The sequence below is a fragment of the Puntigrus tetrazona genome, chromosome 12, assembly GCF_018831695.1.
Source record: "Puntigrus tetrazona isolate hp1 chromosome 12, ASM1883169v1, whole genome shotgun sequence".
NCBI lineage: Eukaryota > Metazoa > Chordata > Actinopteri > Cypriniformes > Cyprinidae > Puntigrus > Puntigrus tetrazona.
Genome location: NC_056710.1, coordinates 19573994 through 19589022, shown reverse-complemented (window position 1 = coordinate 19589022; position 15029 = coordinate 19573994). Strand labels below are relative to the sequence as shown.

At 34.6% G+C, this 15029-nt stretch overlaps 2 protein-coding genes across 3 annotated transcripts in view; one reads left to right on the top strand and one right to left on the bottom strand.

Annotated features, from left to right (window-relative positions):
- The window catches only part of LOC122355348, a 20765-nt gene extending 17189 nt beyond the window's left edge, over positions 1-3576 (top strand). Inside the window, exons 18-25 of the mRNA XM_043253518.1 lie at positions 651-1022; positions 1162-1200; positions 1654-1787; positions 1892-2170; positions 2318-2413; positions 2507-2645; positions 2825-2907; positions 2998-3576. Coding sequence (XP_043109453.1) covers positions 651-1022; positions 1162-1200; positions 1654-1787; positions 1892-2170; positions 2318-2413; positions 2507-2645; positions 2825-2907; positions 2998-3078 — 1223 coding nt within the window. The 3' untranslated portion in view covers positions 3079-3576. The remainder of the gene's footprint in view (positions 1-650; positions 1023-1161; positions 1201-1653; positions 1788-1891; positions 2171-2317; positions 2414-2506; positions 2646-2824; positions 2908-2997) is intronic.
- Positions 3226-9732, bottom strand: LOC122355154 (sushi, nidogen and EGF-like domain-containing protein 1). Of its 2 annotated transcripts, XM_043253188.1 has the most exons (10): positions 9538-9732; positions 8760-8827; positions 7293-7331; positions 6258-6391; positions 5875-6153; positions 5661-5756; positions 5413-5569; positions 5230-5312; positions 5029-5139; positions 3226-4361 (listed from the first exon to the last, which is right to left on the bottom strand). In XM_043253188.1, exons 2-9 carry the CDS (start codon positions 8809-8811, stop codon positions 5059-5061), a joined length of 921 nt encoding a protein of 306 aa, XP_043109123.1. In that variant the 5' UTR covers positions 8812-8827; positions 9538-9732; the 3' UTR covers positions 3226-4361; positions 5029-5058. The 2 variants fall into 2 exon arrangements, with proteins under 2 accessions (XP_043109123.1, XP_043109122.1); XM_043253187.1 differs by having other exon boundaries at positions 3226-5139; positions 9538-9728.
- Between the last annotated feature and the right edge of the window lie 5297 nt (positions 9733-15029).

The following is a 15029-nucleotide window of genomic DNA, read 5'->3' as shown; positions in this document are numbered from 1 at the left end:
TTTTTCAACATTTATAAAGCCTTTGTTATTTCTCAGCCTTTTTTCCGTGCAGCGAAATGCACTTTAAAGATTCACTTGTAATTTATAAAGATGACATGAGCATACGTGCCAAAAACATATATACTTTTTAAGATGCAAATGAAATTACCATTATAATCAGAGGATGGCAGCAGAGAATCATTCATTATCTCAGTTGGCATTTCAACTCCCTATTTTTAATTGCCTTTGTTATATTTTAGAGTAACTTAATAAATAAATAAGTAATAAAAAAGTAACTTAATAAATAAATAAATAAGCCTTGACGCCAATAATTAGGTTAAATAACTTAATAATTAATATATAAAAAAATAAATAATGCATTAAATAGGTTTTTATATTTTTAGATCCAATTTAAAAGCTACTTTAAATTTTTCAAGGTAAATCAATGACACAATTAGGCAAATTCACTCACATAATATTGTACACTCTCGTATGTCGTTCCTGAAATGGTATCAGCCTGAATGCAGCAGGAATGTGTTAATAAAGCATTTATTCATTGTTAATAAAGTATGAATATGCAATTCATACAATGCAAAACATAGATATGCTCAAGAACAAAACTTTTATAGCTGTGTTTACAAACTGATTGTTTGTTTTTTTATCATTTACAGACCCTTGCTACAAATACACTGTGCTGGATGATCCATGGAGATCCACAACTTATGCATATACTCCCCAAAACCTAAAGTGTGACTATAATGTCAACTGGGTCGGCTGGTATCGTCTCTTCTTGAATGGTCAGAGCGCTCAGATGTCAGAAACGTGCGTTAGTCAGTTTATGTGTAGCACTCATGCCCCGCTCTGGCTGAACGGAGCACATCCAAACATCGGGGATGGAGAGGTGACCCGAAACGTCTGCGGTCACTGGGAGAATAACTGCTGCCGTTTCCCTTCCAATCCCATAAAAGTCAAAGCCTGTCCAGGAGGTTATTACGTCTATGCGTTTGTTCAGCCAAATTACTGCTCTGGGACCTACTGTGCAGGTAATGCATATTTTGCATTCACCCATATTGTTTGTTGCATTACATCTAGGAGTCTGTTTTTGAATGCACTAACATCTGTTTTATACATATAAGTAATATTTTTATGTGTTTAATAATAATAATTTTTTCTGAACAAAAGTTACCAGCATCAACAACGCTCCGGAGTCAACCTTGGGAGGTAATGTAGTCTGTTATTACTACTGAAGTTATGACAGGATTCTGTGTTTATTAAGTTCAGCTAAAAGTCTAAAAAGCAAAACTGTACAGTTGCTTCCAGGAAAAAGGACTAAAAATATAGTCACATGGTCTTTAGAATGGTATTGATGTGTTACCTGATTAAAGACACTGTTATAAGGTGCAGTTTGTTTCTTCAAAAAAAAAATAACAAGAATACATGATACAGAGTATTGCTTGCTTGCTGACTCTGCCTAATGCCTGATTGTGTCAGAAAACATCACCAAAGGCATTAAAATCATTACATCGTTTGCAGCAGATACTCAAGCTTTACATTCATGTGTCCCCACCAGAGGTCATCAACTTCCTGCTAATAAATAGATTAAACATGAGCTGCAGATGGTAGAAATGTAAACACCAGTAAAAAATAAATGCTTAAAGTTCATTCTTTCGACAGCACCAACAATATTTTACCCGTTCGGCTCAGCGGCAGGAGACACAAATAATCCTGTTCTCGAAGATGGAAGCTCTCCTGTTATTCAGCTGTCGAGTTCATTTCTGTTCTTTGGTCGCTCGTACCAGAACATTTACGTAAGAATTCACCTCCATCTTTATTCTAGGTCTCAATGTGATTGGTGAATATTTTATAAACTCATCCTTGTTCAGTGATTTTGACGATGTTTCTCATGTTTCAGGTGAATAATAATGGATACCTCACATTTAACCAGGCTTCGTCAGAATATGTTCCCTACTCGTTTCCCGCTAACAGAAGTCAGGATATAATTGCTGGTCTCTGGACTGATCTTGACAACCGTGTGAAAGGAGTTGTTTCATATCAGCAGTACATTAATGGAAGTCTTCTCACAAACGCCACTCGGGATATAAAGACATATTTCCCAGATCTGAACTTCAACGCTTCTTGGGTCTTCGTGGCGACGTGGGATAAAGTCGCTTACTTCCCAGTAACCAACACAGTAAGATTAATATTCTTCTGAAATGTGATTTCCACCTTATTCACATTTTAGTTTTAAAATATTTCACTCATTAGACCAGAAAAAACGAAAAAAAAAATGTCATCAATGCTCAAATTAAATAATATTTAAAATGTCCTATCTTTGCAGAACACATCGTTTCAAATGGTTTTAATTTCAGGCCGTAATATTTCCTTTATTCTGATGAATTATGGAGACATTGCTGTAACAGAACATCCAGTGCAGGTAAAAGAAACCTTTTAATTATGTTAAACTGAATTTTGCTATTCACTAAACGTATATGTACTCTATATAAATATTGTTCTTGCACGCTTTCAGGCTGGTTATGACACAATAAGCTCCACAAACTACTTTGTGATTCCTGGATCAAAACTCGGCAGCTTCATCTCAAACCTCAGGAGCTCCAGTAATGTTGGTGTTCCCGGTCGATGGGTCTTCAGGGTGGACAGCGGCAAAAGTAACCTTACAACTCACACATTACTATCAGTTTGTTCATCATCATAATATGAGTAATACCCAGAAACTGATTTAACAAACCAATGTTATGACGCATGTCTCAACACATCAAACTTCTTTTGTTTGGCCGAACTACCAGTCAACAGATAATTCATCATTTCTGTGTGTGTTTCCCTTCAGATAACATCGTTGGACTTAAAGCGAAACTTACCTCATTTTCTGACCTAACAGATAATGGAAACATTCAGATGGTTTTAGATCAAGTAAGACACAAACACGACTATAAATACCAAATGTGGTGATAATAGACAACAGGGAAACCGCTTGAACAGTTTCTCTTTTTTTTTTTTCAGTTGAAACAGGTGCTGGTTAGGAACGGTGTGTCAAACAGCATCGAGCTGAAGCTAAGAAAAGTGCAAAAGATAAAGCCATGATATCAGTCTCCTTCACAAAATTTTATGAAAGAGATACAGGTATAATTTTTCCACGTGGACAAGTCTTTAAAGTTTTACATTTTGCAGTAACTTTCTTTGCCCGTTAAAAGGGATTTATACAATAAAACCATGACCAACAATTACAAATTTCTCATGTGAGCAAGTTTAATGATTATTATAAAATTAGATAACAATCAGTTTCACAAATCCAGTTATATCTGGTAAAGAGGAGCCTTCTTCTCACACAAAGCTGTGATTAGTGATTTGTAATATAGTGCAATTGTTGTATAGTTCGTTTTTGTTCTTATGGGCTCTAATCTTAAGGGGGAAAAAAATTACATTTCTCTTTTGGAAAAAATGGTGAAATTTCCATTTATGGGTGCAATGTTGAAAGGGTCATCAAATATGTTTGTCATAGGTATACTTATTTTTTTACTTTTTCTAACTTATGTAATGTAATCTTTGTATGACTGTGTCCACTAAAGAAAACATTTTGTATCATGCGTGTCTTCTGTTATGCTTTATGAACCTGTGTTTTTACCCAGTCACGTATGGTTTCGGGATGAGTACAATATGGGTGAACATTTTCAGTTTTGGGGCGAACTATTCCTTTAAGACTTTTTTAAAGACAAAGTCTGCTTTAAAAATTACGTTATTGCATTTTTGGTGGTGTATATACTGGTATGGTGCCCTGCATATAGTACATCTGAAGCCAACCCTGTGTAAAGCTGGTAAAGGTTGTTTATTTCTCAGCAGACTCAATGCATTGTATTTTCATATCAGATGTAGGTGGCTTCTGGTTGTTTTTGTTTAGTTTTTTTTGACTGGCACTCATTTAAAGGCAAAAAGCTTTAAAGCGCCCCTATTATATAGGTTATAAAAGGTTTGCATTTTCCCAAACAGCAGGTTAACATGCCTTCAAGGTCAAAACACTCTATTAAGCCCATGTTTATAATACATTATAAGGGTATTCTTAAGGCAATATAATAAATGCATTATAAAAACCTCATAATGCGTTATAACAAAACATAACAGAAAATGTAATGGGTTTAGTGGTTATAATGGGAATTGTATTGGTTTTAATGGAAACTGTAATGTTGTGTACTGGTATGTGATGGATTCTATTGGTGGGAGGTTAAATCCTATTGGAAAAATGTCCAAAACACACAAAAAGGATTCGTAATGGTATTTTAAAGGAAATTTTTTGAATTTCTGTAATGGGGCAGCTAGAGCGTGCACATACTTGTTCACATACTTCACGAAGTATCCTGTATTCATTATGTCTGTGGAGGAACCATCAAAATAAAGCGTTAGCATAGATTTAGCAGACAACACTAATCTAGTCTAATAGAGTCTAATAAAGGGTGGTGGATGTGTAGCTGTAGAGTTACTTCAACAGCTGTCTAAAGAGTACCATCAAAGTAATCAAACTGATAATATAAAACAAATACATGTTCAAAGCAAATGTAATTTTGCACGTTCATCTGAGCTTATTGTCACATGGTGGCGTGGGTGGGAGCACACGAAGATGACGGATAATTAACAATCTTTCATAATTCACAGCATGGTAACGCACATAATTGACAGTTTTTTGATAAATCAAACTGACTTGAGATGAATAACCACAGTGTAGCTGAACTTGTATCACAATTGATGAACCTTATGCTAAACTGAACCAAATCAACAAACTGAACTGAGCCGAACAATGGCATTACCCCGTCCTGTTAGAGCTATGTGATGCAGCATTTTCCTGTTCTACTGAATAGTGTGCTGCATAGAAAACAAAAAAGTTGACCGTAATTGCCAAACAGTATTATTTATATTGAGCCACACACTGAGATGCTCATTTTTAAACGCTACAGTGATTTTAAGTGAGAGATAGTTCTGTAAATGTAAAAGTTTTTACGTCATCAGTCATCGGGGATATTTGTTGTCAGGTGTTCAACAAACCGGTTTTCATTTTCCTGAAGGAGGCTGTAATTACGGATTTATCTTCTGCGTTTTTCTTAACTTCAGCTCGACGCTGTTCGGCAGACCGTACTTGACCAGCTCCTGTTTTATCTGAAACACAGACGAACAAACAGATCAAACTCGCCGTGTTGAGCCTTTGCGCTGCACTTTGTATAAATATTCGTAGTAAGTGTGACGAACCTGCTGTAGAAGCTGCTCAGAGTTTCCACTCTGTGTCACGTCTGAAAATGAGGAAAGTCTGAATCGAATCCCAAGAACGTTGTCTAAAGGGAACAATACTCATTTATATTTGTTAACGCTAATCATACAATGCGTGGGGTTCTATGAAATTATTAAAACGCTTTCTATAAATAGGACATTTACTTTTGAAGATGCTGTTTCCTGGTTCGCTGTCCACCCTGAAGACCCATCGACCGGGAACACCAACATTACTGGAGTTCCTGAGGTTTGAGATGAAGCTGCTGAGGTTTGATCCAGGAATCACAAAGTAGTTTGTGGAGTTTATTGTGTCATAACCAGCCTGAAAGCGTGGAGAAACATTATTCATATACAATACATATATAGTGATTAGTAACATTTTGTTCACAATACAGAAAACTGGTTTCTTTTACCTGCACTGGATGTGTTGTTACAGCAATGTCTCCATAATTCATCAGAATAAAGGAATAATTACCGCCTGAAATTAAAACTATCTGAAACGAAGTTTCCTGCAAAAAAAATGTACGATGAAATTATTTTCTCTGTCAGTGCCTTTGTGGTCTGATGTGTTAAATAAAATGTGGATGAAGTGAAGACAATCACATTTCAGAAGAATATTAATCTTACTGTGTTGGTTTTGGGGAAGTAAGCGACTTTATCCCACGTCGCAACGAAGACCCAAGAAGCGTTGAAGTTCAGATCTGGGAAATATGTCTTTATATCCCGAGTGGCGTTTGTGAGAAGACCTCCATTAATGTACTGCTGATATGAAACAACTCCTTTCACACGGTTGTCAAGATCAGTCCAGAGACCAGCAATTATATCCTGATTTCTGTTAGCGGGAAACGAGTAGGGAACATATTCTGACGAAGTCTGGTTAAATGTGAAGAATCCATTATTATTCACCTGAAACATGAGAAACATCGTCAAAATCACTGATCAAGGATGAGTTTATAAAATATTCACCAATCACATTGAGACCTAGAATAAAGATGGAGGTGAATTCTTACGGAAATGTTCTGGTACGAGTGGCCAAAGAACAGAAATGAACTCGACAGCTGAATAACAGGAGAGCTTCCATCATCATCAGCAGGATTATTTGTGTCTCCTGCCGCTGAGCCGAACGGGTAAAATATTGCTGGTGCTGTCGAAAGAATGATTAAAAAAACCCTGCTTTTATGCGTTTCTGTTTACTGGGGTTTACATTTCACACTTGTTTGTGATCATGTTTAAATCTAATAGCAACAGGACGGTTGATGACCTCTGTTAAGGGAAACATTAATGTCCCTGCTGATCTAATGTAATGATTAGAATGTCTTTTGTGGGCGGAGTCAGCGCAGCTTCTGAGACTGTATCACATGCATATGTTTATGGGAGCTGTATGTTTGGAGATGGACGTGGGGGCAGACATTGGTGTTGTATAATGACGATTACAAATTAAAGTCATCACATAACTCCTCTGTTTTGTGCACACCTGAACAAATATACATTTTATGTTTGCATTTGCAAATTTCTGATATATTTGTCTTTACCCACAGACTTATCCAACATTACACAGAGGTCATTGGTATTTGACTAAACAACTAAATGTATCACAAAGAATATTATTATTAAAAATACATTTAAATCTCAATTTAGGGATACTTTATCTCCATGGGCTGATGAAAGTATTATAATTGCATTTTTTTGCTATTGCGATTGACCAAAACTGTCAACCATTGTGCATTAAAAACGTAAGTGCTTGAATGTTTAACTTAAGATGACACGCACATAAACTACAATAGAAACGCATTAATACCCAGCAGCATTTTATGATCTATAAGAAAAAGCAACAGCGGTCCGAATGCATCCGCTTCCATTCCATTTTTTTTATAATAAAAATAAATGATAGAATAGAGCAAGATGGTGTTAGAGGCTTTTCAGCTTTTTTTCACTGTGTAATAAATAAAAAGAACAAGCAGACAGTGAAGAAGTCAAGTCGAATTTCATAACTCTGGTAATTGTGATGTGAATGCATATTCATTCATTTAACGTTCTGCGAGTACCTGTCAGTGAATCTGCTGTCGTTGCTGTTGTTGTAATGCCTGTCATTGAAAAAAGAGAGTAAACATTCATTTTCTTTTTTAAATGGAGTATTGCAGTAGTCAATAAATGGTTCATCCTTGCACATTATCATTATTGTTTAATTTATGTTCACACGTGCTCTTCTTCTCACTTCTTCTCTTCTACAGAGCTATCTAAAGGGCGGGGCAACCTGTCACTCGCGTGAGATCGACCAATAGCGAAGCGCAAACATCCAATCGATTCCCGATGGACCAAATCAGGTGCCCCTCTACATTTTTTCTCGTTCAAGAAAATGTACTTGTTTTACTCGAATATACAACAGGACAGACAATACCATTAAAAAGGTGCCGACATTTCTATGATACAAGTAAACATAAATATAAATGTAAAAAATGTTTTTTATATTATTGTGCGTTGTTATTTATATTTGTTTATATTGTTATTTGCACATTTTTAATGCTCGAAGTATTTAAAACATGTTTTGTGCCTGAATTGAACTGATCGGACACCGTGTATTAAAATAAAACTACTTTTATCAAGATAATGACTTTGGCAAAATATTGTTGCAGGGTAAAGAGAGGGACTGTTTAGATTTTAGAAAATATAAATATCACAATAATTTGCAATCAATACCCTTCTTAATTGAGATGAGAGTGTGCTGTGCACATTTAGCCCTTTGCATGAAAAATGTTGTGGGAAAAACAATTACAGAATAATATCCTGAGCTGAACCAATATATTCATATTATACTGTAACATGCTCCTCTTCAGTTAAACTCATTATATCATTATATTGATAGAAAGTTACCGAGCTGAAATGCCACCGAATAGTAAAAAGTCGTTAAGTTATAATAAGTTAAGTTTTAATGGCTGGTTAATTTTTTTTTTATTTTTTTTTTATGCCACACATCAGAACAATACAATGAGAAACATTCGAATGTAAAGGAAAACAGAAAACATTGAATATCATTAATATACTGAAAAACAGTACCAGAGTACAGTAACAAAATATAAAAGACAATAAATACAAATCAAATAAATCCCTTTAAATGAAGTCATCATAGAGGGCCTATCGTTTTAAAGGGGAGGAGCATTTTCAGATTTGGAATAAAGATTACAAAGGCAAATGTTTTTATTTTACATTGCGCACTAAAAAAATAAATATAGTCCATTTTGATTTCACAAGGACTTAAATTAATATATATATATTTCTATATGGTCCTCTAAGAGTCTTAAGTATATTCCTATTCATGCTGTATTTCTACGTTCACGTTTGTATTCACTGACAAAAATGCCAATAGAGTTTGTGCCGTTTACTAATTTTTATTTTGTTATCTTCTTTTTTTCGTAAATAAAAAAACGCAAAAGATTATTTACAAACGACATTAAGTTGGTGGAGATGTTTTTATGATTTTGTAAGATATTTAATCAGAAAGATCAAAGCCTTACCGAGGGACAGGACTGATGTGAACAGCAGATTTTGTAAAGCAGACAGTCTCATGATGATGACCTTTCTTCTGTAATCAGAAGTTAAACCAACACATGATTCTCTATAAAACTTATTAGCAATCGGATAATTAAAATCCTATTCTTATCTTTTCATTCACAGATATTCAAAAACAGCTGATATAAAATATCAAATTATTAAATTAGCAAACTTTATTTCTACTAGGTGCTTACCTTAAGATTAATTAGATATGTACTGTATATACTATTGTAAATATGCATCTTAATGAATCTTTGTGGGCAATACGTTGTTGTTTTTTTATTATTAAGAAATTCATACTGTGAATCAGAAAGGACTCTTTTAAATTGATATAAAAGTGTACATAAAAATATATTTCAAACAAATGTTTTAAATTTTCTGTTAATCAAAGAATCTTGGAGACCATAATAAATATTTTAACATTATTATTATTAATAATAATACATATTAAAATGATTTCTGAAGGAACATGGTGGTTACCCTAAAAACTGGAATAATGATGCTGGAAATTTAGCTTTGATCAAAGGAATAAATAACATGTTAAAATCTATTCAATTAGAAATAATATTTAATATTTAATCATATTTATTAAATGATATTTTATATTTTTTAATTTTGATTTTATACATTCCAATTTTTTGACATATTTGCTTACATTGTGTCATTGCAAATTATTAAGTAAAAAATAAACAAAACAATTAGCCATTATGTTTATTTCAATCCAGTTGTTAACTGACTTACCTCAGACGGCTTCTAAGAGTCTCTCATATGCGTAATGTGGCTTAGCAGGAAGTTCTAGATTTTAAATGTGTCCGAGACTTGTGTTTATGACAAAACATCTGCTTGAATGAAAGAGAATATGTTGTAATGCTGCAATCTTCATTTTAAATCAGATAATTAGATTATAGTGTGACGTCACATGACGCCGCAGCAGTATATTCTCATGAGAATCAGGCTGAGAAACTCTGTTTATAAGACACGCGCAAAGAAGCCACACGTCCGACTTTTTCATTAAGTTCGCTCAACCTTTGAAGTTTATGTGAGTTCATTCAGGGGAAGTACCTTCATTCAGGGGATGTCTGTCTCTGTTGTATCCTCATTCTCCGCATGCTCGGCGGTTTCAGCTGCTGAAACAATAATAATCATTTTATTTTTCAAAATGAACAGAAGATATACAAACTTGATTGTTTTGGACAAATATTAACTTTATTATTTAAAAAAAATGTTTAGAATTTAAATTATAAATAAATTATTTAAAAAAAACAAACATTATTATATATATATATATATATATATATATTTTTTTTTTTTTATATATTTTTATATATATATATATATTTTTAATATATGTGTGTGTGTGTATACACATATCTAAAAACATATTATATATATATATATATATATATATATATATATATATATATATTTTGTTTGTTTTTTATATATATATATATATATATATATATATATATATATATATATATATATATATATATATATATATATATATATATATACATATAAAAAAACAAACAAATATATATATATATATATACACATACATATAAAAAAAGAATATATATATATTACGGCAGTTATACATTTTAGATGCAGTGAACAACACGTTTTTCTGCCTTTAGCCCCGGTGAACCAATATGTTCATGCCAATAAAGTATTGTGATATTGAAAAAAGCAGAAACAGTTAAAGTGTATATAAACATCAAACTTACTGTGATGTTTAAGTTGGCGTAAACCACTTTCTTCAGCGGTGTTTGTCTGCATTGTTTTCATCAGAAGTGGAGTGATAATGATCTCTGGAGGCCGAAAGATGTAACTGTGGACATAACAGCAAAACATTCAACATTTTTTTCCATACAGTCCTTTGAGAACTTTCCATCTTATATTCTCATTCTGTGCTTGGTGTCTTCAGCTGCTGCTTCGCGTTCGGTTATAATGTTATTTCATTATATCTCGTTTCTCTACAGTAATAACAGTTACATGGGGAAGTCTTCCATTGTAGCAAAAATAGAATATCTCGTTTTCATGCTAAATGCTGATAAGATTCTCGAGCTGGGCCGCCTTGAACAGGACATAAGTGTTATCTGTGTATGTGTGTGTCACCGGAACAGGTCTCTGGAGATACCAGCTTTGTCTCGTCTCCTTATCTCTGTAGCCTAAATAATTAGTGTCCTCTTTTAGAGTATAATTATTGGTGTTTTTAACATGTATGCAGAGCGGCCTACGGACTCTATACGAGTCTTAAAGCTGACTTCTGCCGACTTCACCTCAATTAGATACCGAACAAACAGGTTTTATTTCTTTTACCGAAGGAGAACAGTCTTTATCTCGCGGTTTTCTTAACTTCAGCCATACTCGACCGGCTCCTTTTTCATCACAGATAGACAAACTTTCCATTGATGATCTTTCAGTGCACTTTTGTTTCCACTCTGCAGAAAAATTGATTCTGCGCTTACTTGATCTCATATCATTTACGCTTTTGTAAATGTTGTAGATTTAAGAATCTCTAAAATGAATGCATATATTTGGCTTTGTTTAATATAAAGCGACAGTTTTTAAATAACAAAATAATATATGAAAGTATGGCATTTGGGGTAAAAATCACCCTGCTTTTTTGGTGAACACTGTAACCAACGGACGACTTTTCTATACGCTGACCTGACATCAGATGATAAATATCATATATTATGCAGGGTGTACATATTATGATACTTACCATGTTTAGGATGAAACCATCATATTAAAAAAACATGATATCAGTCCTATTGTGTAATACATCATTAGTTGTTGCTACTATAAATACACAAATTACTCCGAGACTATACATGTCTCCTTTAAGGAGCCCTTCTTTGATTAGAAGTGGAGTGATGATGATCTCTGGAGGCTGAAAGCTGTAACTGCAAAAGTTATTTCTATACAGTCCTTTAAAATGCTATACTCATTCATACGGCATGTCTTAGAGATTAGAGATACAGAGATTAGGGCCGTAGTCAGAGGTCCATGCTGGGGTTTTATTTTGCAATGCCTATTTAAAAAGTAAAAACATGAGCATTGCACAGGTTCGAGTCTGGGTTTGACTTTCTGAAGCTTTAGGCTCTTCTTGAGTTTGTTTTACACCACAGATCTGGTTCTAATTCTACGGTCCATAATTTCTTGGCGGGGTTGTTGATGCAGCTGTTATTAATGGAAACGATGTCGGTGTAGTTGTTACAGATGTTGCATGATTTAAAAAAATCCCAAACTCAGTATATATTCTGGGAGAACACCAGTTTTATGAATTTTATGTTAGCATCTGCTTTACTGTTTTACAACTCATTGGTTTATCAGAATTCTTACTTTTTGTCCACATGAATATGAGAAGCTGCACCAAGCTGCGTATTTTTTTACTCCGTTTGCACTCCTGAATAAATAGAGGTGTTTTGCCTCTTCGAGAAAAGCTTCAGGTTCTCACTCTCAGATATGATGCAAACTTTAAAATGCATGCACACATACCTTTTGATTTTGTCTAAAGGTACAATAAACCGTACCATGTAAAAAATAAACGCATGTTAATATGTGTTTTCTTTACCTGTGGAGTTGCTGAAAATACGTGCTAAGATAAATACATCATAAGACAGCAAGTTAATAAACAAAATAAATAATAAATAATATGGCAACTGTATTAAACCTTCCCCGGTGCATGCTGCGAGAGTTAATACGGATAAATAAATAATACAGTAAGCTTGATCTCTTGATTCACACGGGATGTAAAACATTTAACCCTTGCGAGTTCATTCAGGGGATGTCTGTTTCTGTTGTATCCTCATTCTCTGCGTGCCCGGTGGTTTCAGTTATCTCAAACCTTCTGCTCAAGAAGAAAGTAAACGTATGCGCTGGGGCTAGTTATTCATCTGTCTCGTTTTTAATGTGTTGCATATCTCATATTTAATATAAAAGTAACATTTTATAATCGCCTGTTGATTTTAGGCTACATTGTGCCATCGTGCATAACCAAATCATTATAACAATTATCACATTAAAACATTGCCGTCAGTGCTGCTTCAAGATAATGAATGTAAAATAATAACTGTAATAACTTTACTTATTATAAAAAAAAAAGGTACGTTTGAATTTGATGGCCGCAAAAATTTAGGCAGGGGACAAAAATGGCTGTAAAAATAAATGTTACTAAAAAGAAACATTCAGTTTGATTAACTTTCAAGAGGTCGGTGTGACCTATGTCATACAGGTCAGTAACAGTATGTCTGTCTAATTAATGGATTTGTCGTCTAGTTGTATTTTGTGAGTTATATGATGAGATTTTGGCCAAGTGTATTAAACAACAAGAAAAGTTAAGCACCCATATAGCTACAATATTTGTTGTTACCTTAAGTCAATTGACATCTTCGTTATTCGCTGGTCAAAAAACCTCATTAAATCCATTCGAGCATGATTTTCATGTAGTGTTAAGTGCAGTATTTACAGTATTTAATTACTGAAAATTACCCCCTTATATTTCAGTGCTTCTTTGTGCCTTGGATTTTTTATATATTTATTTGCTATATTTACCAAGCACCCCGCACCTTTCCGACACGCCACCACTGAAGCAAACCGTTTTTTTTTTCTTCTTTGCATCCTCATTGTTTTCATGCTCCGTGTTCAAAAACTGTTTCCTTGAATATAGTTGTCTCATAACGTTTTCATTCAGTAGCCATTTTTCTCCGCTTGGCTCTCTGCTCATGAGTACTTTATTAGTATGTGTGTTTTACGTTAAACGCAACCGTTTTCAGAGAAAATATTTTAAATCAATGTTTTGAATCATCATTACAACGTTTAAAAAAAGAATGATAACGGCAATACATTACATAATATTTAATTATACTTTATATTTTGTGATTAAGATTTTTTTTTTCTTCCATTATGTAATATTAAAATAGAATAAACAGAAATAAACAGTAAGATAGTTTGTTACAATGGAAACAGAGAGAAAAAAATGCACTTTTTTAACATTTAGACAACAATTATTTATTATTTTCAGACCATAGAAATGTATTTTTTTCACACAATATTATGAATTCAGATTAATTACAATAGGGCAAAGGGCAAAGCATGTATGGATCTGTAAGAGTTCACCACTGGACTGTAATACACCTCCTAGTCAGCAGGTGGCGCCTCTCTCCAGGCTTCTGCTGAACTGCTCCTTTCGTTTGCCCTGATAGGTGACACCTGTGTTCAGCACTATTTAATGAGTTTGTGCCATGCTTGTTTGTTCAGTCTTGAGCCTTGGTTTCCAGTGTCAACTGTGAGATAAGTCTGTCTTGAGTTTATGTTTTTGACTATCATGTCTACTTTGTTTTTCCCTGTTTATTGGAGTCACTGATTCCTGTTTTGTTGGACTTTTCCTCAAGTAAAGTTTGATTTATTTTTGAAGACTTTTTGACTCTGGCTTTTGCTACCTCTGCACCTGAATTCATTTGTTGGGAAGTTAGCTCAGCCTGTCTACACAGAGCACTGAGTCTAGTAGACCTGGGTTCGATCCCCACTCAAAGCAGAACTGTTACAGCAAGACTTACCCAACCTTCAAGGACTCCCCTTACCTGTAATTTTAAGATCCTTGGATTCTCGTCCTGAGTTACCTCAAGTTAGCATTGAGTCATCTGAGCTATCCCGAGTTCCTTTAGAGTATGCTGATCTGAGGGAGGTTTTCAGTAAGTCCCGAGCCACCTCCCTTCCTCCACACAGACCATATGATTGTGCCATTGACCTGGTAACTGGAGCATGCCCACCACGAGGTAGACTCTACTCCCTCTCTGCCCCTGAGAGGACTGCCATGGACAAGTACCTCAAGGAAGCCTTGGACAATGGTTTCATTTGTCCTTCAACCTCACCTGCTGGAGCGGGGTTTTTTTTGTTGAAAAGAAAGATGGTGACCTCAGGCCCTGCATCGACTACAGGGGCCTTAACCGCATCACTATTAAGAATCGCTACCCCTTGCCCCTGATGACGACTGCTTTTGAGATCCTGCAGGGTGCCACCATTTTTACTAAATTAGATCTGCGAAATGCTTACCATCTTGTCAGGATTCGAAGGGGTGATGAGTGGAAGACGGCATTTAACACCCCAACGGGCCACTATGAGTACAGGGTGATGCCCTTTGGCCTAGTAAATGCACCTGCTGTGTTCCAGGCATTCATTAATGATGTCCTACGGGATATGCTGAACAAGTTTGTTTTTGT